This window comes from Macaca thibetana, chromosome 1 (genome assembly GCF_024542745.1).
Source record: "Macaca thibetana thibetana isolate TM-01 chromosome 1, ASM2454274v1, whole genome shotgun sequence".
NCBI classification, from domain to species: Eukaryota; Metazoa; Chordata; class Mammalia; order Primates; family Cercopithecidae; genus Macaca; species Macaca thibetana.
In genome coordinates, this window is record NC_065578.1 from 189657516 (window position 1) to 189682251 (window position 24736).

Sequence of the window (24736 nt, forward strand, 5' to 3'; positions counted from 1 at the left end):
CAGGAGAGTGAAATAATCACAAGAGTAAGAGTGCCCAGCACTGGCTGACCTTCAGCTAGTTTAGTCCAATGAAATGGAGATTTAAGTGTTTACTGGCCTGACTGAGGCGCCCGGTCCCTAAGAGACATAACTGTGGTCAAACTGTCAAATTCCACCTTTGCTGTCATCTCACACAGTGAAGAAACTTCAGTTCTTGAAAGACCTCAGGTATTAAGAGGTTAATTACTTCTCTTTCACCTCCAGTTACCTAAAAGCACTGCTTCTTCTACAGATTAATTGCCACCTGAGGGTTACTCACTCCCCTGAATCAGAAAAATTATAGAAAGCATTCGCTGAAGGCTCATTTCCTTCAAATTTCTTCATTTTCCCCCTCTCCTGTGCTGTTTTTTATAGATGCCTTAAATGTTTGAAGAAAAAAATTTAATTTAGTCTATCTTTCTACTAGACTGTGAGTTCCTTGAAGTAGAGGCTCTTAGTCATCTTTTTATTTATTCTCTTTTCTGTGTTTGGAGCTTGCCATATGCCTGATAGTAATTCAACACATGTTGGTTGAATAAACTGCTACTAGTCCTAGAAGAGCTTTGGAGTTAGGCAGACTTGAGTTCAAATCTCAGCTCTGCAATTTATTAGCTTGGTGACCCTGGAAAATTACTTAACCTCTCTACGATTCACTTTCCTTAGCTTTAAAAGTGGTATGATAGTCTGGGCGCAGTGGCTCACACCTGTAATCCCAGCACTTTTGGAGGCTGAGGCAGGTGGATCACTTGAGGCCAGGAGTTTGAGACCAGCCTGGCCAATATAGTGAAACCCTGTCTCCACTAAAAGTACAAGCAATTAGCCAGGTGTGGTGACACACACCTGTAATTCCAGCCACTGGGGAGGCTAAGGCACAAGAAACCCTTGTGCTTGGGAGGCAGAGGTTGCAGTGAGCCAAGATCATGCCATTGGACTTCAGCCTGGGCAACAGAGTGAGACTCTGTCTCAAAAAAAAAAAAAAAAGTGTTATATCACCTAATGTATTAAGGGTATTGCAGGCATTAATGAGATAATCTGTCATATGACTCCTGCTGGTGTGCTGATAGCTCTTGCTGGCTTGCCAGAGCTGATTATGCTCTTCTCTTTCAAACTCTGTTCAAGTGACATTATGTTGAGAGCTCGAAATTGGCCACAGTGAAAGTCTTTACACCACAGAAATTGGAAGACACTGCTTCACTGCAACTCAGAGTTCCTTCTACTGCCCCAACCTTGAACTGGGTTTTAAAAAGTTTTTTCCCCTTACTGCCTGTATGATTGCAGAAAAGAGCTGACTTTAATCATTTACCAGCACATCACTGCGTTCAAGGTAGGGCAGTCAATAGATACGAGTTCCTATTCCCTTTTCCTTCTAAAAAATGGAGGTGCTTCCAGTCAATGTGTGGCATCATCCTAACCAGATGTATATGAATTGAGGGCACGCAGGTAGAATGGGGTTCCCTACAGTCTTTTAGCATTATTGCCACATTAGAAGACTCCCATTTCTGACATACAACTTTTCAAGTTGGAATAGGGTTATTTGGTTAAGCAGTATGAATTCCTTATGCTCATTCAGGTATCCAGCCAAAAAGCTGATCAATTCAGCTCAACCCCAATTCAATTCAAATCAAAAGTTTACCAAAAATATATTTAAGCATTATGAAGTCTGATTATTTTGTGCTAACTAAACAGCGTAATAAGACTTTGAAGCTGATTTATATGAAGGCGTATAAGTCGCATCGCTGTGGAGTAAAAGATCCTTAAACAATTGAGACACTTGTGGTTTAGATTTTAGGAGGTGGAGATCATGGAGAACTGAGCCAGGACCTTGGTTCTAGTTTAAGCTTTACCCTCAGTTCCTTCACCTATAAAATGGGGAGACTGAGTTAGGCAGCGATGGGGTGGTAAATTGGCTCTCTGGGAAGAGAAAAAGCCCCAATTTGTAGTGCTTGTCAATTTTCATGGGATAAATACATCTACCGTGGCTGATTTCAAGGATAGCAACCCTCTCACAAAGTTACTAAAAAATTAACAATTAACTTTCCTGAGCAGGTACCAGGTCTCTAAGAATCAGCCTTAAAGAGAATGATGATTTTCTCTAGAAATTATGCCTTTGAGATTGTAGCAGTCACTAGCAGACAGGAAGTATCTGTCTTTTGGTTGCATTTGATCAGGTAAGACTTACTGCAGAGTGTAGATGAACGATAGAAGGTAGGAATTTAGCATTAACCATTCAGGCTTAAATACATCCCAGAGTCAGCACTGTGTATGCTATATATACTGATTTCAGCCAATAATTCTTTGTAGCTTCAAGGCAGCGCTGTACCACTGCTCAGAATGAAAGCTTGCTAGGTAGCCTCCTGTTTTAGGTTGAATTGTGTCCCCCCAAAAGACGCTGAAGTCCTACATTCCAATACCTGTAAAGGTGACTTTATTTGGAAATAGGGCCTTTGTAGATGACCAAGTTAAGATGCAGTCATTAGGGTGGGTCCTAATCCAGTATGACTGTATCCTTATAAAAAGGGGAGATTTGGACACAGCGACAGACACACAAAGAGGGAAGATTATGTGAAGACACAGAGAGAATACCAGCTATAAGCCAAGGAATGCCTGAAACTACGAGAGAGGCCTGGGGCAGAATCTCCATCACAGCCCTCAGAGGAACCAACCCTGCTGGTCTTGGACTTCTAGCTCCGGAACTGTGAGACAATACATTTCTGTAGCTGAAGCCCCCCAGTTTGTGCTATGCAACTATGGCGGTCCCAGGAAACCAATACACCTCCCTCCTCTATTACACTTTCCTCTGCTTTCAGGAACTCAAAACAACCTCAGGCAGTCCTTTACTCATACTTAGTAAGTTCCTGAAAGCAAAGTCAGAAAAAGGCAGTGTTACAAGGAGATGTTCCATAGCCAGAAAGCTGAAATGTAGATAAAATTCTCACTTATACATTCTCTAAAGTTACATTTCTTTCACGTTGTTTAATTTTGTTCTTTTCCCTGACTAATGAACATACCATCAACTGGCTTAAGTCCAGAGAGCATCTGATTGAGGTTGGAGAGTCACCTCTTTGAGTGTTGATGTATAATTCGTGAAAGAACACGGGTTCTATAAAAGTGTAGGCTAGAGGCATTCCATGAGGGATTCCTCCATCCTAGCAAGGAGGAATATTTTATCAAGTGACGGTGTTTAGAATTTTGGGGGGAATGGAGATAATAAAAAGTAGAAGGAGTTTTTGTCATCTTTATAATTGTTTCAAAAGTCTACAAACAATGCATCCCCTTGTTGCCTGTAACTGGGGCTTATTAATTCCATTGTCCCTTCTTTATAAAATAGTAATTATAGAGAATTGGAAATTGAAAGATAGTTTCCCTGTCATCACAGTTTGCGGCACTCCTGGTTTTATTGTCATTGGTTATTTAAAGTAAATTCAGTTAAATAAGTAGATAAAAAGAAGTCTAAAGTGAACTTGTGATTAGATAAACCAAAAGAATAGTAAACTCCTCTTTATATTAATAAACAATATTTCCTAAGCAATAAAGTAGATAAAAACAATTAACAGCATGATAGTATTATCACTTATTTATTGCTTTAAAAGTGTGGTAAGCATTTTTGTGTTTTCTAATTTAATTTTCACAACTATGAGTCATAACTTTTTTACACCTATTTTATAGTTACAGGGCCACTAATGGAGGAAGGTGAGGTCACGTTCCAAAAGCAACCAGCTCTGCTTTGCCCCAAAGCTCTTCCAATCCTATCTTTCACGTTCTTTGTCTTCCTTTCTGTCTGACAGTTTTAGTGTTCTATTTGAAGACTCTGCAGCCTAAGACTGCAGAGTATTTATGGTATTCAAATATCCTTCAGGTTGGGTTTCCTGCCTCAGACTATTAATACATTTACACATTTGTTTAGAGCCCAGCAAATTACAAGTTTAATTAGGGAGGTCTATATCTGCAAAAGAAAAGCAGGTGTAAGGAACTGGAGTCATCAGAAGTACTGAGCTTGGCTCACAACTCCCAGCACATGTAGTGCAGTATTTCTGAGATGCTTAAAGGACACCCTGAGGGCTGTTGAACTTACTTTTCCATGAGCCCTATCCTCAGTGATGGTCTCCAGTAGGACTTGGCAAACTGTGACTCTTGGGCCAAATCTGCGTGTTAGCTAAAAATGGTTTTTACATTTTAAAATGGCATAAAAGAATATTTTGTGGCATATGAAAATTACGTGAAATTCAGACTTCAGTGTCTATAAACCAAGTTTCACTGGACACATTCATTTACATATTATCTATGGCTGCTTTTGTACTACAACAGCTGAGTTGAGCGATTGTAACAGAGGCTGTATGCATCACAAACACTAAATATTTACTATCTGACCCTTTATAGAAAAAGTTTGCCAGTCCTGGGTTTACTGGATTAGGTCAATCCCTTGAAGCAATTTTCTAAGAACTACTATTTCTCTTAAGATTCCCACCAATTCTTTATTCAACATAAAGTATCTCAGTGTACAGATATGAATACAATGCATTTGATTCATTTGTTTCTTTTTCTTCCCAGTGGAACTTTTAGGAATGTCAGGCACTCTTGCCTTAGTCGCTGTAGGACTGAATTTAGATTCTTTAACCTTTAAACCGAAGATAGAATTTGTAATTACTAAGTAAGTTTCCTATCATGCCCTTTGATGGATCTCATAGCAGTTTAGTGGATAAGGGGTCTCGCCTTCATGGACACTAGTAAAACTCTTTTTCCATAACCTTTTTTTATCTTGAAAATTTTATTTTTGTTATCAGTTATATTTGAAAATAATTTAAAGTGCCAACAATTATCAGCATTAATTGATACTCCTGTTATGAATAAAGTGTCAGTGGCTCAGAAACCATGGTGTTTTTGTTGCATGTAACCTGATAAAAATTTACTTTGAACCATGGAGATTTAAAAAGATATATTTTTTCTTTGTTTCCTTCATAATATGCTTAAATAACAGTATATATAATGTGGGAAGAGCTGGAAAAGAAGAGTAGCAGAAAAATGTAACATCAACAAAACTCTTACCTACCCTTTACTCCTGGTAATAAATGCCATATGGACATCTCTGGATAGAGGGAAAATCATTTGCCTGTCTGTGCAGAGAAATGTCAGCCTTTCCCTGAAAGACTATGATAAATTAGAGAATTGGTTCAGAAATTATTGAATACCAAATCATCGTCTAATATAGAAATTCCCACATCAGATGAAAACAAATGTCGAACTGAGAAAAATAAGCCATAATCCTGAGTTTTCCCATGAAAATTAATTTATTTAATATAAGGACTATGCATTACTGTGAAATTATGTCCGTCCTACTTTTTTGTTGTTTATAATGTCCTTTCTTTTATGACATTCCAATGATAGAAGATGGTATTTTCTTTTCTACTTGGCAAAATGAAAAAACATGGGCGGCCGGGCACGGTGGCTCACGCCTGTAATCCCAGCACTTTGAGAGGCCAAGGCAGGCAGATCAAGAGGTCAGGAGATCCAGACCATCCTGGCTAACATGGTGAAACCCTGTCTCTACTAAAAATACAGAAAAAATTAGCCAGGCGTAGTGGCGGGCGCCTGTAGTCCCAGCTACTTGGGAGGCTGAGGCGGGAGAATGGCAGGAACCCGGAGGCGGAGCTTGCAGCGAGCCAAGTTCGCGCCACTGCACTCCAGCCTGGGCGACAGAACAAGACTCCGTCTCAGAAAACAAAAAAAACAAACAAACAAACAAAAAACATGGGCACCTAAAACTATTCCAGTTTTGTGTGTATGTGAATGAAACATTACAGTGTTTTTAAATCCAGAAGCTTGGGAATAACAAGTTCATAGAACATCTACTTGGTGTAATGCTCAATTTAGACAGTTTCCCGAGCTCAGTGGTGCTGTCTGTTGACATCATTATACATTACTTTTTATTCACTCAATTGTTTATTTTTTCACCCATTCCACCAATCCTTTCTTAATGTCTGCTGTGGTCTGGATATTGCATCTTAGGTGTGGGGCTACAAAAATAAGTCCCTTCTCAGAGGTGCTCATGGTTAAGTGGCAGACATGTTTTTATAAGAAAGTAACAATATGTGTGAATAATTACGTATTTATTCAAGTTCTACTGTATACATAATGCATTTTTTAGGTCCTGTGGAGAGATTTGAAAAAAAATTTTTTTGAGACAGGATCTTGCTTTGCCTCCCAGGCTGAGAGGCAATGGCGCTATCAAAGCTTACTATAGCCTCCACCTCCAGGGCTCAAGTGTTCCTCCCACCTCAGCCTCTCAAGTAGCTGGGACTACAGGCATGCACCAGGATACCCGGCTAATTTTTTGTATTTTTTGTAGAGGTGGGGTTTCACCATGTTTCCCAGGCTGGTCTCGAACTCCTGGGCTCAAGCAATCTGTCCTCCTTAGCCTCCCAAAGTGTTGGGATTACATGCATGAGCCACTGTACCCACATGACATTTTTTAAAAAGTATTTAACTCAGGCCGGGTGTGGTGGCTCCCGCCTGAAATCCCAGCACTTTGGGAGGCCGAGGCGGGTGGATCACGAGGTCAGGAGATCAAGACCACCCTGGCTAACACAGTGAAACCCTGTCTCTACTAAAAATACAAAAAATTAGCTGGGTGTGGTGGCGGGTGCCTGTAGTCCCAGCTACTAGGGAGTCTGAGGCAGGAGAATGGCGTGAACCCGGGAGGTGGAGCTTGCAGTGAGCCGAGATCGAGCCACTGCACTCCAGCCTGGGCGACAGAGCAAGACTCCATCTCAAAAAAAAAAAAAAAAAAAAGAAAAGAAAGAAAGTTTTTAACTCAGTCAGTTATTCCATGACTTCCGAATTTTTTGAAAACTATGCACTGGGGTTTGAGGTCCCCCCACTCAAACTCTTCCCTGTAGGGGTTCAGAATCAATTGAATCAAGAGATAGAAATCACTTGGAGAATGAAATTATCTCCTTGATTGGGGTACTGCTGTGTGTATCAAAGAACATGGTTTATGTCTGCAGCTAAAATGAGGCTTCCTTATGCTTCTTTCCGAGCATAAATTTTGAGATCCACCTGTAAGGAGACTGGTCTGTGACACACTTACCCAGTCAGCTGAAAGGGAAAGTCTCAAGAGAGAGAATCTAGAGGAGGCAGGCCTTGAGATCTGCTTGTGGAAGTCATACTTGGCTCTGACCCAGGCATGCTACCACATGGAACCATATAGAACAGAACGTGTATTCTACTGAGGCCTCAGCCCCCTGCCCTAACCCATGTGCTTTGGTCTACTCAGTAAGAATCTCTGGGGGTGGTTCTGTCAATTTATAGAATTCAATCTGGGTGATTGTAATGCTTTCTTCTGCTTAAAAACTACATTAGTACAGACAGCACCATAGGAATTCAGAGCAGGACTACTTCCACCTAGGGTGCTTAAGATGCTTTCATGGACAACATGAGATTAGAGTTAGCCTTACAAGACTTTTAGGAATGCAGTAGACAGGAAAGCAGACAGGGGAGACTTTCAAAGTAAATAGAAGAGTACGTGTGAGTCACAGAGGGAGAGGTTGTGCAGAGAGCATTGAGATGATCCTGTTAGCTATTGCAAAGTTAAAGTTACTGAGGTACCTCCTGGTAGCAACTGCAACTCTGGGTTTAGCAGCAGCAGGCCCAACAGTTGACATGCTCTCACTGAATCCCAGAGAAACTGATAAATCATCACCTTGGGGGGAGGTCCTCATTGTTCTGCCTTGCTCTTATTATTCTACTGTGAGAAGCAGCCCATGGGTATTGGTGTGATGAAGGTAATGAAAAATATGGAACTGGGTGTGTTTAGATCCAACAAAATTCTTCTAAGTGTTGACTATAACAGAGATGAAGGCAAGGGCCTCTGCTAAGACATCATGGAAGATATAAGATACATGCTTTTATGTGAAAAAGAAATATATTTTTAAGATGATTGCTTAAAATTTCATTTCTATTTCATTCATCCTAGGTTCTTAAGAATTTTTTCATGTGTATATGAACATTTAATATACACTTTCTTTGGCATTGTGATTGGATGTGGAGAACTCGACCATTATGAACTTTACACTATAACTTTCATAGTCATTTTATTTACAACAGTGAATTTGGTAAGGTAAGAATAATATTTTAAAGTTTGTTTACTGACTTAGATTCTCAAGGCCAGAATTAGAATTACAAAGCAGTGACATACAGCAAAAAGGACTCTGGACATGGAGCCAGGAAACCTGCATTGTTGTCAAGGCCTTGACAATAGCTTGCTGTGCAACTTGGGGTGTTTATTTTTCAAGATTTTATCCATAAAATGAGAGGGATTGGCATCACCCAGAAGCTGGATAGAAATGCAAATTCATGGGCCCATCTCAACCTATTGAATTGAATCTCTAAATATGAGATCCAGGAAACAGTTTCAACATGCTCTTCAGGTGGTTTGTATGCATGTTAAAGTTGAGCATCACTGGACCAGATTAATTGCTCTTAACATTTTTGTGGAATTTCATCATAATTTATTATCATCAATAGCTATGAGAAAGCCACTATCATGCTATATACCAATAGCTATGATAATGCACTTACCATGTACCGTATGCCATTAATATGAATATAACCTTGTGATGTATGTGCTATTGCATCACCTCACAGATGAAGCCCAGAGAATGTAAAAACCTGCCTAGAGTCACTCAACTCATAAGAGCAAAGTTGGGATTTAAACCTGACTCCATGAGCATCCTTATTCAAGAATGCCATTGCCCACTGATGGTAGTTGTGTCTTCCATAAGAATTTATGACAATGTTTCCAAAAACACTGTCATTTTCACTCAGGATGGTGACCAAGGTAGCTTGTCTTATAGTATGTTCCCATGGAAACTTGAGTCTGCTGACTCAAGGCACTGCATGCAACCCAGATTGTCACTCTCACACAGAAGGCTATGTATACAGCCCTGAGTCCCACCCCATCCCCCAGCCCATCAGAGTGGGGCCTAAATTGGTGCCTGCCTGCTGTTCCCATGCAGCTTTGAAATCAGTAGCCATCTTATCGTCTTTTCTCTGGCTCTCTGTCTGGACTCTTAAAAAATAGGTTTTAAGTTAGTCATTGCTCCCTAGTATAATTTAGGTGTTTATGTTTATTTCTGGGTCCAAATTCCATCTCCCACACTTGTTAGCTTTGTGACGATGTATGTGACTTTGGGTCATTACTTAATCTAAGTTTCAATTACTTATCTGTAGAATGGGCACAATAATAGATCATCTCAGAGGGCTGCTGTGAGGACTCAATGAGGTAATGCAAGTACGAGAATTTAGCACCATGCCTGGCACATAGTAAATGCTCAGTGAAGTGAGTTTTTGCCATGATTGTGGCTATTCTTATTTTCTCAGGATAAGAGACAACTTTTGAAGCTTCAAAATAATGAAAGGATTCTCCAAAGAAATTATCAGTAGGTTTTAAAACAAAACATTATTAATAAAATTAAAACATGAAAACAAACCACCACTGCATTTGTTAATTCTTTCAGCAGATATGTATCAAGCCCCTGCTAAATGTCAGGCATTGCTCCAGGCACTTAGGACACCTCAATGGATGAAATAGTCCAAAAACATGAAAATTTCTGCCATCGTGGAGTTTACAATGTAACTGAGGTTTTCAGAAAAAAACCCAAAATCATGTTAAATAATGAATATAATATCTTAGAAAATAATAAAGACTATGAAAATAAATAAAGCACGGTGAGGAAGGAAGTTGGTTGTGCCAGCACTAGATAGCAAGCTGCAATCCAAACCCGGTGGGCAGGGTAGGCCTCAATGAGAAAGTGACATTTGAGTAAAGATATGAAAGAGGTGAGGGAGCCAGGCAGATACAAGAGGAAAGACTCATAATTGTATATGCCCTAAGGGAGGGACCAGCCTGGTATGTGCAATAAACAGCAGGGAGGCCTTGGTCACTGAAACAGAGAGGGGAGAGCAGGAGATGAAGATAGAGAGGTAAGTATGAAAAAAAGTAAGAGAAAGAACCCATATATGAATGCCTTTGTGAGTTAAGAAAACACCTGGGAGGATGTACATCAGCCCCTTAAGAGTGGTTACTTTCATTTGGGGAATGGGATTTGTGAAGGGGGACAAAGTCAGGGCATTTTAGCTTTTAAAATGTTTACTGAGGATGGAGCAAGATGGCAGAATAGAAGGCTCCACTGATCATCCCTCTCACCCCCCAGCAGGAACACCACGTTTTAACAACTATCCGCACACAAAAAAGCACCTTCATAAGAACCAAAAATCAAGTGAGTGATCACAGTACCTACTTTAAAATTCATATTGCAGAAAGAGGCACTAAAGAGGTAGGAAAAACAGTCATGGATTGCTGACACCACCCCTCCCCTGTCCTCCCCCGACAAAGCAGCTGTGTGGTGCAGAGAGAGAATCTGTGCACTTGGAGAAGGCGGACCACAGCGACTGCGGGAGTTTGCATTGAACCTAGTGCTGCCCTGTAACAGTGGAAAGCAAAACTGTGCTGAACTCAGCCAGCACCTGCCCACAGAAGGAATATTTAGACCAGTCCTAGCCGAGGGCAAGTGCCCATTCCAGTGGGAGGAACTTGAGTTTCTCGGCAAGCTTGCCACTGTGGGCTAAAGTGCTCTGGGATACTAAGTGAACTTGGAAGGCAGTCTAGGATAAAAGGACTGCAATTCTTAGGCAAGTCCTGATGCTGTTCTGGCTCAGAGTCAGTGGACCGGGGCAGTGCGTGACCTAGTGAGACAGCAGACAGGGTGGCTGGGGGAATATTTGTGCCACCCATCCCACAACCTCAGGCAGCGCAGCTCAGAAAAATGAAAGTGACTCGTTCCTTCTGCTTGAGGAGAGGAGAGAGAAGAGTAAAGAGAACTTCATCCTGCATCTTGGATACCAGCTCAACCACAGCAGAATAGGGCACTGGGCAGAGTTGTGAGGCCCCCAGTTCAGGCTCTAGTTCCGGGACAACATTTCTAGACACACTCTGGGTCAGAAGAGAAACTGCTATCTTGAAGGGAAGGACCCAGACCTGGCAGGATTCATCACTTGCTGACTAAAGAGCCCTCGGGCCTTGAGTAAATACAGCAATACACAGGTAGCATGCTGTGGGCCTTGGGGAGACTCAGATGTGCTGGCTTCAGGTACCAGCTTGGCCACAGTGGGGTAGAGCACCAAGTAGGCTTTTGGGGTCCCCAAGACCAGGCTTAGGCTCTTGGACAGCATTCTTGAACTTGCCCTGAGCGAGAGGGGAGACCTCTGCTCTGAAGGGTGAGTCTCAGGCCTGGCAGCATTCATTACAAGCTGGCTGAAGAGCCCTTGGGCCTTAAGTGGACATGGGTGGTGGTGTGGCAGAAATCCCAGGGGACTGGTGGTAGTGGTGGCCATGGGGAAAGGCTTTCCTGCCTGTGGAAAAAGGAGGAAAGAGCGGGAAGAACTTTGTCTTGTGGTTTGAATACCAGCTTAATCACAATAGAATAGAACACCAGGCAGATTTCTAAGGCTTTTCACCCTATTTTTTATTTTTTATTTCTTTTTGAGACAGGGTCTTACCATGTTGCCCAGGCTGGTCTTGAACTCCTGGGCTCAAGCAATTCTCCTGAATTGCTTGAGAAGAAAGAATTAGAAAGACCCAGAATAACCAAAGATATCCTGAGCAAAATCAATCAATCAATCAATCAATCAATCAATCAATAAACTGGAGGAATCACATTACTTGACTTCAAATTATACTGCAGAGCTATAGTAATGAAAGCAGCATTGGAATGGCATAAAAACAGACAGATAGACCAATGGAACAGAAAAGAGAACCCAGAAATAAATCCATATGTCTACAGTGAACTCTTTTTTGACAAAGGTGATAAGAATGTATATTGGAGAAAGAACAGTCTCTTCAATAAATAGTGCTGGGAAAACTGGATATCCATATGCAAGGGAATGAAACTAGGCCCCTGACTCTCATCATAGGCAAAAATCAAATTAAAATGGATTAAATAGGTAAATCTAAGACTGTAACCTATGAAACTACTGCAAGAAAACATTGGGGAAACCCTCTAGGACACTGGGCAGGGCATAGATTTCTTGAGGAATAATCCACAAGCACAGGCAATCAAAGAAAAAAATGGACAAATGAGATAACATAAAGTTAAAAAGCTTCTGTATAGTAAAGGAAACAATCAACAAATTGAAGAGACAACCCACAGAATGGGAGGAAACCACCCACCTGTGCAGTGGTGTGTGCCTGTAGTCCCAGCTACTTGGGGGCTAAGGCAGGAGAATCACTTGAAAAACCCGGGAGGCAGAGGTTGCAGTGAACTGAGATCGCACCATTGCACTCCAACCTGGGCAACAGAGTGACACTTTGTGTCAAAAAAAAAAAAAAAGAAAGAAAGAAAGGAAAAGAAAAAATAAAGACAAAAAGAAAACTACCCATCTGATGAGAGTTTCATAACCTCCATGCTTCTGGTCCCTGCCGTCCACCTCCACCAGGGGAGGCACTGCTCTCCCACACTCTTTGTCACTGTGTAGTTCTCCTTTTAGCACTCCCTGCAAGTATTATAGAACACTTACTTGTATAGTTAATGATTTAATGTTTGTATTCCACTTGTAAGAATGTGATTTAAAATGTGGAGTGGACAATGTGCTCATCAAATTATATATGCTAAATATGTGCAGATTTCTGTATACCAATGAAGCTGTTAAAATTTTTAAAAAATCTGGATGATGATTTTTTTCAAAGTGTTTTCATTGTAGTCATATTCACAGAGATGAAAAATTAGAAAGAATCCAAAGGTCCCGAGGTGTGTGAATTATGGACAAGAAAATCTTGCACTTTCCATTTATAAAATCACTTACCCTTGGTGGGTATATTTTTAAGATTAATAGAAAATCATTCCTAATCTGTTAAGCTCCGTTATGTAGAAAATGTTTAAAGAATATTTAAAATTAATAATCTTTGAAGGTAGACTGAAAGTTACAATTTGTGAGATTGCTTGCATTTTTGATAATCAGAAAAACAAACATTATGAAACTCATTAAAAGATATTTTTAAAAATTCAGACCTCAGAATTTCACTTTGATGAAGTACAAAATTAGAAAAAACAAGTATAATTGATTTCCACCTTGACAAAGATTAATTTGGCCTCTTCGATGTTGCAGTCAACACTTCTAGGGAGCTCTGAATTTTTTCAATAGTCGTTGGGCACAGGGGCTAGTTTCTGACTTGAATGATGACCTTAATGAATTTTTTTACCTATAGAGTTGTAATGGGCATATAACTTAATTCCTATTAAAATGGTGCCTAGATTTTTAGTACTCAAAAAAATGAAATTTTATTTCTAGAACTGGCTTTACTATATAGCTGTGAGCTGGATTCTAGTGGATTTAGTTTACATACAATCAGGTAAATTCATTCCAATCTAGTGACTTCCCAGGTCAGTTCAGGATTGTTAGATTAGTTACAGTCGTGTGTGTGTGTGTGTGTGTGTGTGTGTGTGTGTGTGTCCTTTATGTGATTGGTCAGTCCTTGGGGGAATGGGTGGGAGTGGCTGATCTTTTTCATGTGTGATTGGCCAGTGGTGGTGACAATGGAAGGGACCAGTGATGTTCATTTTATCTGGTCAAGTCTGTTCTGGGACCAGTTGCTGATGTCCTTGAAGGCTGTTGCCTGGATAGGGGCTCTAGTCCAGACTCTGTTGTATCTAAGTCCCTCAGGTTAGTCATACTCCTGAGGGACTGTCAGACTTCCCATCCATACGCCATTCATCAGCAGGACCCCACATTTCTCTGACCAGCTTCCCCAGTGTGAAGAGCTGGAACTAAGGGTAGAATAGAGATACTGTCTCCTATCAACTCTTTAGTCTGAGGTCAGAGGATGCTGATTCAGCTAATTATACTTCCAGGTCTTGGTTGTACAGCTATGCAAACTTGCCTTAAAAATAAGTAGTCTTTCAGCTTGGAAGCCAAACAATATGGTACATTTTTTCCCCCTGGTCTCTGGTGACATCCCTTACCCCCAGCTCCATCCCAGGCAAACAGCAACCCCATGTCTCTTTCTCTAAAAAGGAGTGACCGTGACCATGTAAATACAATAGGACTTGCTGTTTGAAGTCTCGAGGTTCACAGAGATGCATAAAACACAGTACCTCTCCTCAAGAAGTTTAAAATCTAGTTGGAGGGATAAAATAAATATATAAATAACTGTGACATAAGGAAAGATAAGCTTCATATAGGAGGCTTAAGAAATATGTTATGGGGCCAGGCACAGTGGCTCACACATATAATCCCAGCACTTTGGGAGGCCAAGGTGGGTGGATCATGTGAGGTCAAGAGTTCAAGACCAGCCTGGCCAACATGGTGAAACCCTGTTTCTACTAAAATACAAAGATTAGCCGGGCGCGGTGGGACATGCCTGTAATCCCAGCTACTCAGAAGGCTAAAGCAGGAGAATCTCTTGAACCTGGGAGACAGAGGTTGCAGTGAGCCAAGATCACTCCACTGCACTCCAGCCTGGGTTATAGAGCGTGACTCTGTCTCAAAAAAAAATTAAAAATAAAAAAGAAAGAGAAAGAAAGGAAGAAAAAGAAAGAAGGAAAGAAAGAAAGAAAAAGAAAGAGAAAGAAAGAAAGAAGAAAGAAAGACAGAAGGAAAGAAAAGAAAGAAAGAAAGAAGGAAAGAAAGAAAGAAAGAAAGAAAAAGAAAAGGAACAAGAAACGTGTTATGAGGCTTCATAGCTAGCTGAGGGGTTCTGTGGAATGCCTGCCCTGTGCTAGATTTACAAATTCGAAGGGTTGGATTTCCTGGGAGCAGAATCTGAGAGGGAGGGTTGGGAGACTTGGGAGAGTTGTTGGCAAAAGGTTTATTGGGCAAGTGTGGAAGGCAGAATTGGGCAAGGGGAGAAACTGACCCACTGCACAGTTTCATTCAAGGCTCCCCTGAGCTATGGGAAACTGTGGAGCTGGAAGGGCCCTTCAGAGTCATCCCACACTGAGACAAGGGAACAGGCCTTTGTATCTTCATAATGCAGTCATTGGCCAAGGGCTATGCCTTGAGAGGCAACAACTTTGAGGAGGGCAAGTCCCTGTGGCCCAGAGCAATGTGCAGTGAGAGGCAGAGCCATGCAGGCCCATTTAAATCCTCAAATTCCTACCAGTTGGAGGATGGGCTGTCAGCCCCGAAAAGGAATTCTAAATGGAACACCACAATATCCACTATAAAAGGAGTGCTGTTCCTGCAATATATGAATGTGTTTTCTTTTCCGTATTATACTTCTTTATGTATGACCTTCCTTCTATTCAGCTAAAAAAGATTAAGATTTTATGATGAAATTCCAAAATAAAGAGTTTATTTGTAGCTCTTGATTTGTGAATATTTTTGAGACCACACAATGAGACAATGGTTCTGAAAGCCAGGCTTTGTTGAAGAAGAGAAGACTTTGTTAAATTCTGAAAATATCCTTTTTTCATATCAAGAGACAAGCTTGGTAGATTCGGGTTACATAATTTTATTTTATGCCATGGTGAAGATAATGGAGGATATGACAAACAGGAAGGGAAAGTAGAACATTGCTGATTATATAGGGGGTTGAGACCAGGGTGAGGACACTGCTCCACTCCCATCACATCCCCACCTGTACCTCCAGTTTGGAACTCTGAGAAAATACAGCCTCCTAGAGTGACATGGGCCTAAGGCTACTGAGCAGAAATGGTAAGTAGACAATAGGCCTAAGATAGTACTTTTGATCCTTACTTAATCTGTTTCTGACATGGAAGGAATCTGAAGTTCTTTCCTCCTCTGTGGTGAATTCAGAAGATATTTGGTGAGTTTGCCAGAAGGGTCACCAAAGTGACCCCAAGTTGGAGAGCTGCATGGGAGACCATTCAAACCTAGGGTCGAATGGGAGTGGCAGCAGACCTCAAGGGATCTGCAGTGCTGGGTGGTGGTGGTGGTCATTTAGTTGGTAGAGGAGACAGGTCATCTGAGCAATTACCATGCATTGGCCTTGCTGAAAAAAATAGACCAAGAATACTTCCCAGTAGATGTCTCAAGAACAGGGGCCAAAGGCCAAACACAAGCAACACAAGTCATCTAAATCAATAGATGTTCTCTGCAAGCCTTTCCCTGATGCCATGAGTTATGTGAATTTCCAGACCCTGTCTTGGGAAGGCAGGACAGGGGGAGCATCTTGGAAAACAGGACAAACTGCTCTTTATAGGGAAATTTGAATTGACTGTTTGTATAGGCAAGACCAAGTTATACCCAAAGAACATTTAAACTAGAAAAGAGTAAGTTATTCCATTTGAAAGTTAACATTTCGTTCTGGCATGAGAGCTCATGTGTAAGTTGAGATTGGTCATAAAGAAAGAAACATGGCTTTAGCACACTGTTTGACTCAGGTATACATCCATTATCTCATTTCATCTTCATAACAACACTAGGAGATAAGAATTATCATCTCCAATTATTTATCTCTGTTATTTTCTACATTTTGAAGAAATCGTACCCCAGAAAAGCAAAAGACCTTTTCCAAGGTTAAATGGCCAGTGAGTGCCAGAGATCTTGCTGAACTGATGGTTCCACGTCACCAGAGGAAAGGCTTTAATGGAGGGAATTATCCTTAAGTTGGCCCTTGACGTGTGTGGGGGTTTTCTGTAAAGACTTGAGAAAAATATTTCAGAGAGGATGAGCCAAGATAAAGAAATGGGAATACATGAACATAATAAGCATTGCTGATTGAATATTTTGTATGAATACATATGTATCATATATAGTTATAATTATGTATTGATGTATTGATTATGTATTGAGTGCTGACCACATGCAAAGCATCATTCTAAGCCCTGAGTATTGCCTCATTTAACTGAATTATCACAATAATCCTTTGAGGCAAGTACAATTGTTATCATCTTCATTTTACAGATGAAGAAACTGAGACACGGAGAGATTAAATAACTTGCTTACGTAGTTATGCAGTTAGTAAAAGGCAAGCCTAGATTTAACACAGGTAGACTGACTTCAGAGTATTTGCTATTCTGCCTCCCTGTTTTTGATATCAGGAAATGACATAAGTTGTTTCTATTTTGGTTGGACTCTGATATTTTAGGGAAAGGTTATTTAGTAAGGCTGAAAAGGTTGGTAAGAGTCATGTTGCAGAAGGCTCGCATGCAAGGCAGAGGAGTTTGCCCAAATAATTTTATACATTATAGGTGGTAATTGTAGATTTTCTGTTTCTCAATGACTGGAATTCTGTAAATTGACTTGTGCAATTATAGCTGATCAACTGATACACAATAGTTTTTTGAGGCTAAGAGCACATCTGCTTTCACTTTTGCTGAAATTTCATTTGTTCTAAATTATCTGAAGTACAGGATTGATACTCTCTCAGGGCCAGTCCCTTAATGATAGATTTTAAATTTTGGCACAGGGTCCTATAGAAAAGTAATCTGGAGAGCAAGAAGGTGCAAATTAAAATTATTTGTGTGACATTTAGCTTATGATTCTTGTGGGAGCTCAATAGACATTTGGTTGGGTTAAGTTTATTAATGTGTCTAAAATAATTTTACATTTGAGTCATGATCTGCACATGCCCCCATTGTAATTTTGAATCCAGTCATGTGTGGCTTTTCAGGAGTAGATGAGCTTGTCGGCATTCTTAGAAGAGGCTTCCCTGTGAGAATTTACTACCCAAATCCAAACATTATACAGTAGTGTTGATGATAATTCCTTATATTTGTTTAGAAGTTCTAGCATTATTTTTTAAGACTTGAGTGTCATGTGCAAAATTTAAATAGTAGATTTGGTTAGTCTGAGAAAATTGGAAGGACTTAACAATAAATTACATTGTTTTTTTTCTTTCCTGAAAATTTTTATATTGAATTTAGTATTTAATACATGCTTTCAACTATGAATAATATTAATAAACAAGGTGTGATTTATTTTTAATGTTTCCCTCTCCACAGGTTGCTTACTATTTTGTTAGTGAGCCCTATTTTGATGCATTCAAGTTATGAATATAACTGGCGATGGGGAGTTGTAATCACGTGGTCTGGAATTAAAGGAGTTTTTAATTTACTCTTGGCTCCTGATATTTATAATCTTGCTGAACAGAAAGTAGACGTACCACAAATGGTAGGAAAGATCATATCTCATGATTATTCATATTTGTCATTTTTACTTATCTTGCCCACTTGTCAGAGAACCCAGTAATAAAGTTCACCAGCTTTGAATTAGATTTTTAAAATGCATTCTTTTAAGTAGAAAGGAACAGAGCAGAACGTTATTTATGTTAAGAATGTGAAAGGGACCAAGTCATGGAGTAGTTATGGATGTGGTATTAGATACACTGGGGCTCTGATCTAGACTCCACCATTCACAGGCTGGGTGATCTTGAGGAAGTTCCCCAGCCTTGTTGAGCTTCAACTTTCAGTTGAGAATTGAGATCATGCTTAATAAAATACCAGACACTTAATGAATGCTCAATAAATGTTATTGAACAGACAAATGCTATTTTCTTTTTTTTTTTTTTGTGAGACAAGATCTCACTCTGTCGCCCAGGCTGGAGTGCAATGTTACGATCTTGGCTCACTTCAACCTCCGCCTCTCAGGTTTAAGCAATTCTAATGCTTCAGCCTCCCAAGTATCTGGGATTACAGGTGTGCACAACCACATCTGGATTATTATTATTGGTATTTTTAGTAGAGACAGGGTTTCGCCATGTTGACCAGGCTGGTCTCGAACTCCTGGCCTCAAGTGATCTGCACATCTCGGCCTCCACTCAAAGTGCTGGGATTACAGACGTGAGCCACCAGACCCGAGTACAAATACTATTTTTCAATAGCTGCCAGAAAGCATGAAAAAACAATACTCTTGTCAAGAGCATTCTAATCCTTATAGTTCTTAGAACAAAAACTGAAATGCTAGGTAAGTATACCAAGATAAGAAATATTGTATACATTTTTAAATTAAGGGTCTAGTTAGATTTATGTCTTTAGGGCTAATTTTAAAAAATTTATTTCTCGAAAAATTCTGGGCAAAGACTCCATCATCTGTAGCACAAAACAAAACTTGATTTCCTTTCCACTCTTTCTCAAAGCCTTTCCCCATGGGTTAGCTGGTGGATTTCTGGGGAGTCTGGTGGTGGCTGCATCTGACAGTGCAGGCAAGATTAAAGAGCCCAGTGCAACTGCTGGCAGTGTACTTTGTCATTTGTGACAGCACTGTGAGCTAGCTAGAGAAGTTTCCAGAAGCTGCTAGAAATCTCCAGGATCAGCCTCTCATTACCTTCTAATAAGATAAACCCCAAATCTGTTTCTGGGAGGGGGAAAACCTCTTGAATGATATGAGCTCAAGAGCACTGACTCATCTACCGAGGAATCTGGAGGTAGATGTACAGAGTTTGTTGCTATTGTCCAATTTCCATCCCAGAACTTCTCTTCTTTACTATTTTGCTGCTGTCCCAAAGGCCCCAGGAATACAGTATTTATTTAATACCTTCTTTTTGGGAGCAACTATTGACGTCTCCGTCTTGCATGTGGAGAAATCCAATCAAAGGGTAGCCTTCTGTATGTAGCAGAAGAGGGAAAGACCTCAGGTGCCCTAACTCCAAACAGGAAGTGCTATTTTTGATGGAGTATCATATTCATATTCCTCACCACATTTTTTTCTGAGGTTTTATATCCACGGGTCTGATCTGGGCATTAATTTTGAGTTCAAATAACCAGTGGTTTTGCAAAGACTTTGGTTCTTTCCATGCTCCAAAAGAATAGTAAAATAATCAACATTACAGCTCCTTCGATTCTCTTTTATGCAAGGAATTGGCCTAAAACCAAGTCAATGAGAAGTTAACTAGCACCTGGGCATCATTTTACAGTGTTTCTTAGTTCTGTCTGGTGTTAAGAGTCCCATTGCTTCCACCCTAGACCTACACAATCACAACCCACAGCGGAGTCAGTATGTTTAACAAGCACTTCAGGTGATTGTTATTAGTTAAGTGTGCGAGACACTGGAGGAGAAATTACTGTTAACTCCTCTTTTCAGTGAAGGATGCTGTGGCTCAGAGTGATGGTTAAATTAACTGGCCCCCGGTCACATGGCTAAGAAATGGCAAAGTCATGGCCTACAAATGTTGGTTATCTTTCTGCTTCCACACAGCACCTCTCCAGGCCTCACCACAGCTCCTGCCTTCTCCTTCAGAACCTCTGGTACAGCTGTAGTAAATGCTGGTGGCAGGCACATATCCCTCTGCTGCCCACAGTCACCACCGCCTGCGGTTGCTGGGCTTTCTCTCCTCCCTGCAGTTTCCACAGCCATGCCTGGGATGGCTACCACTGTGCTGTCTTTGCATGACTGCTGCCAGGAGTGGCAACTGTGGAGAGCTCTTCCCTCAGTGTCCTTAGCATAGAATCTCCAGTCTATTGTTTTCCTCGTTCAGATTGAAAATTAATGTCTGCCCCAGTGTAGTATGTTCAGGCAATGTCCACAAAACTGCTTTTTTGCCTTAACTGACTTGTCAGAAACAGGATTTTAAAATGTGGATTAAGATATTGATAGAATTTTGTTGGTGGCTAATTGAACAATGATTGCTGTTGGAGTACTTATTTAATATTTTGGTTCTAACTATTTATGTGTTTTGTTTTTAGTTTATACTCTATGTGCAAGTAGTATCATTATTGACAATGGGAATAAATTCATACGTGATGACTCAGTCAGCCAGGAAGTTAGGTAAAGTATATGTCTCATTCATGAATTAGCTGGGGAGAATAATACAAACAGGTTATTGTTGGGTGTCATGGGCACGTTTCTCATGAAGCTCAAGGAATTGGTTTAGAAATTATTCATTTTTCATTTATTCATATCTTTAGATGCATATTGCTTGGGATATTGGTTCAGCCAGTTTAACAAAAGCCAGATGAACAGAGGCTTAAACAAGACAGAAGGGTTTATTTCCCTCCACCAAAAAGTCCAGAAGTGTGAGATGGTTCTACTCTACAAGGTTGTTAAGAAATCCAAGTTCCTTTGATTGCTCTTCCATGCCCTAGGGTGCTACTCTTGTCCACAGGGTAGAAGCCTGCTCACTACCACCATGTCTACAATCCAACCAACTAGAAAGGGGAAATGGTGGGGGAGGGGTGTGTGGCAATGGAGGGTAAGCAGCCTCCCTCTGTATATATCATTATCACTCACATTCCATTGGCCAGAACTTAGTCACATGGACACACATGGGCAAGGGAAGCTGGGAAATACCATCTTTCCCTGCTGGCGATATGATCAGCCAAAACTTAGAGATTCTATTGGCAGAAGGAAGAAGAAGAGAATGGATGTTGGGAGATAACAGCAGGCTCTGCCACAGTTGGTTATTTCTAAAAGGAATCTCAGGCCATTTACAATAAAATGCATAAATATAATAAAATAACAAATAGACACATTCAGTAGAGAAATCCAGCATAAGATACTTGGTGGCAGTAGGGTCAAGGGGAGAGGGGAAAACTGGGGTGAGATTAGGCAAAGTCTTATAGCAGAGCCTTAGTATAGTTCAATATGCCATGGCCTGATCCTCAGCTTTGCTGCTACAGAGACCCGATTTTGTCCGGGTATTTAAAATTGATCAGACTACTGGAGATTTACCTATCAGGCATAACTTGGGGATACTGCAGGTTCAATTCCAGACCATATGACAAAAATAATGCAACAAATATCACAATAAAGCAAGTCATACAAATTATATGGTTTCCCAGTGCATGTAAAAGTTGTGTTTACATTGTAATGCAGTCAATTATAATGCAAAAGCACAGTGTTTAAGAAAACTATTTACATACCTTAATGAAAAAATGCTTTCTTGCTAAAAAAATGCTAACAATCATCTGAGCCTTAAGCAATTCACAATCTTTTTGCTGGTGCAGGGTTGATAGCTGCTGACTGATTAGATCAGGGTGGTGGTTGCTGAAGATTGGGTGGCTGTGGCAATTTCTTTAAGACAACAAAGAAGTTTGGCACATCAACTGACTCTTCCTTTCATGAAAGATTTCTCTGTAGCATGCAGTGCTGTTTGATAGCATTTTACATAGAGTAGGGCTTCCTTCAAAACTGGAGTCAATCCTCTCAAAACCTGTTGCCACTGCTTTAGCGACTAAATTTATAAAATATTCTAAATCCTTTGCTGTCCTTTCAACAATGTTCACAGCATCTTCACCAGGAGTAGACGCCATATCAAGAAAGCGCTTTGTTTACTCATCCATAAGAAGCAACTCCTCATCTATGCAAATTTTATCCTGAGATTGCAGCAATTCAGTCACATGTTCAGGCTCTTTTTATTTATTTATTTATTTTTGAGACAGAGTCTCGCTCTGTCGCCCAGGCTGGAGTGCAGTGGCGCCATCTCGGCTCACTGCAAGCTCCACCTCCTAGGTTCACACCTTCTTCTGCCTCAGCCTCCTGAGTAGCTGGGACTACAGGCGCCCGCCACCATGCCCAGATAATTTTTTGTATTTTTAGTAGAGACGGTGTTTCACCGTGTTAGCCAGGATGGTCTGGATCTCCTGACCTCGTGATCCCCCCGCCTTGGCCTCCCAAAGTGCTGGGATTACAGGCAAGAGCCACCGCGCCCGGCCTCTACTTCTAATTCTAGTTCCCTTGCTATTTCCACCACATCTGCAGTTACTTTCTCCACTGAAGTCTTGAACCCCTCAAAGTCATCTGTGAAGGTTAAAATCAACTTCTTCCTGACTCCTATTAATGTTGAATTATGAATGCTCTTAATGGCACCTAGAATGGTGAATTCTTTTCATGAGGTTTATTATTGATTTTCCCCACATCCATCAGAGGAATCACTACCTATGACAGCTGTAGCCTTACAAAATGTATTTATTAAATAATAAGGCTTGAAAGTCAAAATGACTCCTTGATACTTGGGCTGCTTCAACTCCCTGTCCATCTCCATCAGAGCTCTTGCCTGACTAAGTGTATTGTCAGTGAGTAGTAATATTTTGAAAGGAATCTTTCTTTCCTGAGCAGTAGGTATCAATAGTGAGCTTAACATATTTAATAAACCATGCTGTAAAGAGATGTGCTGTCATCCAGGCTTTGTTTTTTTCTTTTTTAGACCTCAGATAGAATACATTCAGCTTAATTCTTAAGAGTCTTAGGATTTTCAGAATGGTAAGTAAGCATTGGCTTCAACTTAAAACCACAAGCTGCATTAGCCCCTAACAAGAGTTAGTCTGTCCTTTGAAGCTTTGAAGCTAGGCATTGGCTTTTCCTTTTTAGTAATGAAAGTCATCCATGGCATCCTCTTCCAATATAAGGCTGTTTATCTACATTGAAAGTCTGCTGAATCTACATTGAAATCTACATTGAAAATCACCTTCATCAATGATCTTAGCTAGATCTTCTGGATAACTTGCTGCAGCTTCTACATCAGCCCTTGCTGCTTCACTTTGCACTTTTATGTGATGGAGATGACTTCTTTCCTTTAACCTCATGAACCAACCTCTGCTAGTTTCTAACTTTTCTTCTGCAGCTTCCTCACCCCTCTTAGCCTTCATAGAACTGAAGAGAGTTAGGGCCTTGCTCCAGATTAGATTTTGGCTAAAGGGAATGTTGTGTTGGTTTGATTTTCTATTCAGAGCACTCAATCTTTCTCCATATCAGCAATAAGGCTGTTTTGCCTTCTTATCATTTGTGTGTTCACCAGAGTAGCACTTTTAATTTCCTTCAAGAGATTTTTCTTTCCACTCACAACTTGGCTGACTAGTGCAAAAGGCCTAGTGCTTGGCTTATCTTGGCTTTCAACCTGCTTTCCTCACTAAATTTAATCATTTCTAGTTTCTAATTTAAAGTGAGAGACATGTGACTCTTCCTTTCACTTGAACACTTAGAAGCCATTGTAGGGTTATTAATTAGCCTAATTTCAATATTGTGTGTCTCAGGGAATAGTGAGGTCCAAGGAGAGAGCGAGAGAGAGATGCAGAAATGGCCAGTCTGAGGGGCAGTCAGAACACACACTTACTGATTGTTGTGTTATGTGGGTGCAGTTTGTGGTGCCCCAACACAATTACATTAGTAATATCAAAGATTACTGATCACATATCACCATCATGGATATAATAATAACGAAAAAGTTTGAAATATTGTGAGAATTACCAAAATGTAGATACAGAGACATGAAGCGAGGACATACTGTTGGAAAAATGGTGCTGATAGACTTGCTAGATGCACAGTTGCCACAGACCTTCAATTTGTAAAAACTGCAATATCTGCAAAGCACAATAAGGTAAAGCATGATGAAACAAGACATGACTGCACCACACTCACAGATTCATCAATAAACCAGAAGGTCGATTTACTAGTTTATAATGAGGATGAATTTCTATGTGTGAAATTTTTGTGACCATTATCACAGTATTCACTTCTGATACCAATTTTTGTGATAAACCAGATTGGTAATCAAAAGGTTTCTTGTAGAGCATGGAACTAATGAGGGCAAAGGAAGGATAATGTTGAAGGAGAGTTGTTCTAAATATGGCAGTAGCCTGATATATTTATCCTGTTCTACTCATAAGAGTCAACACTGTTCTGCTTGGGTGTTTTCAGAAAGTCCTGCACATTCTTAGAACTGTGCCCCAAAACACTGTTGCAGAACTTCCTGTGACAGCCCACCTCAAAGCAAAGGGCTCCAATGGTTGAGTGAGGCTAGTACATGGGGCAGATTTTAGGCAGCTCTCCT

At 40.5% G+C, this 24736-nt stretch overlaps 1 protein-coding gene across 5 annotated transcripts in view; it reads left to right on the forward strand.

Moving 5' to 3' along the window:
• The window catches only part of SLC9C2 (solute carrier family 9 member C2 (putative)), a 100301-nt gene that overhangs the window by 25367 nt on the left and 50198 nt on the right, over window positions 1–24736 (forward strand). For 4 of the 5 annotated variants that reach the window (XM_050767721.1, XM_050767710.1, XM_050767744.1 and 1 more), the window contains 4 exons: window positions 4567–4666; window positions 7988–8131; window positions 17976–18144; window positions 20655–20736. In XM_050767721.1, coding sequence (XP_050623678.1) covers window positions 4567–4666; window positions 7988–8131; window positions 17976–18144; window positions 20655–20736 — 495 coding nt within the window. The remainder of the gene's footprint in view (window positions 1–4566; window positions 4667–7987; window positions 8132–17975; window positions 18145–20654; window positions 20737–24736) is intronic. The other variant, XM_050767753.1, reaches the window with a different exon arrangement.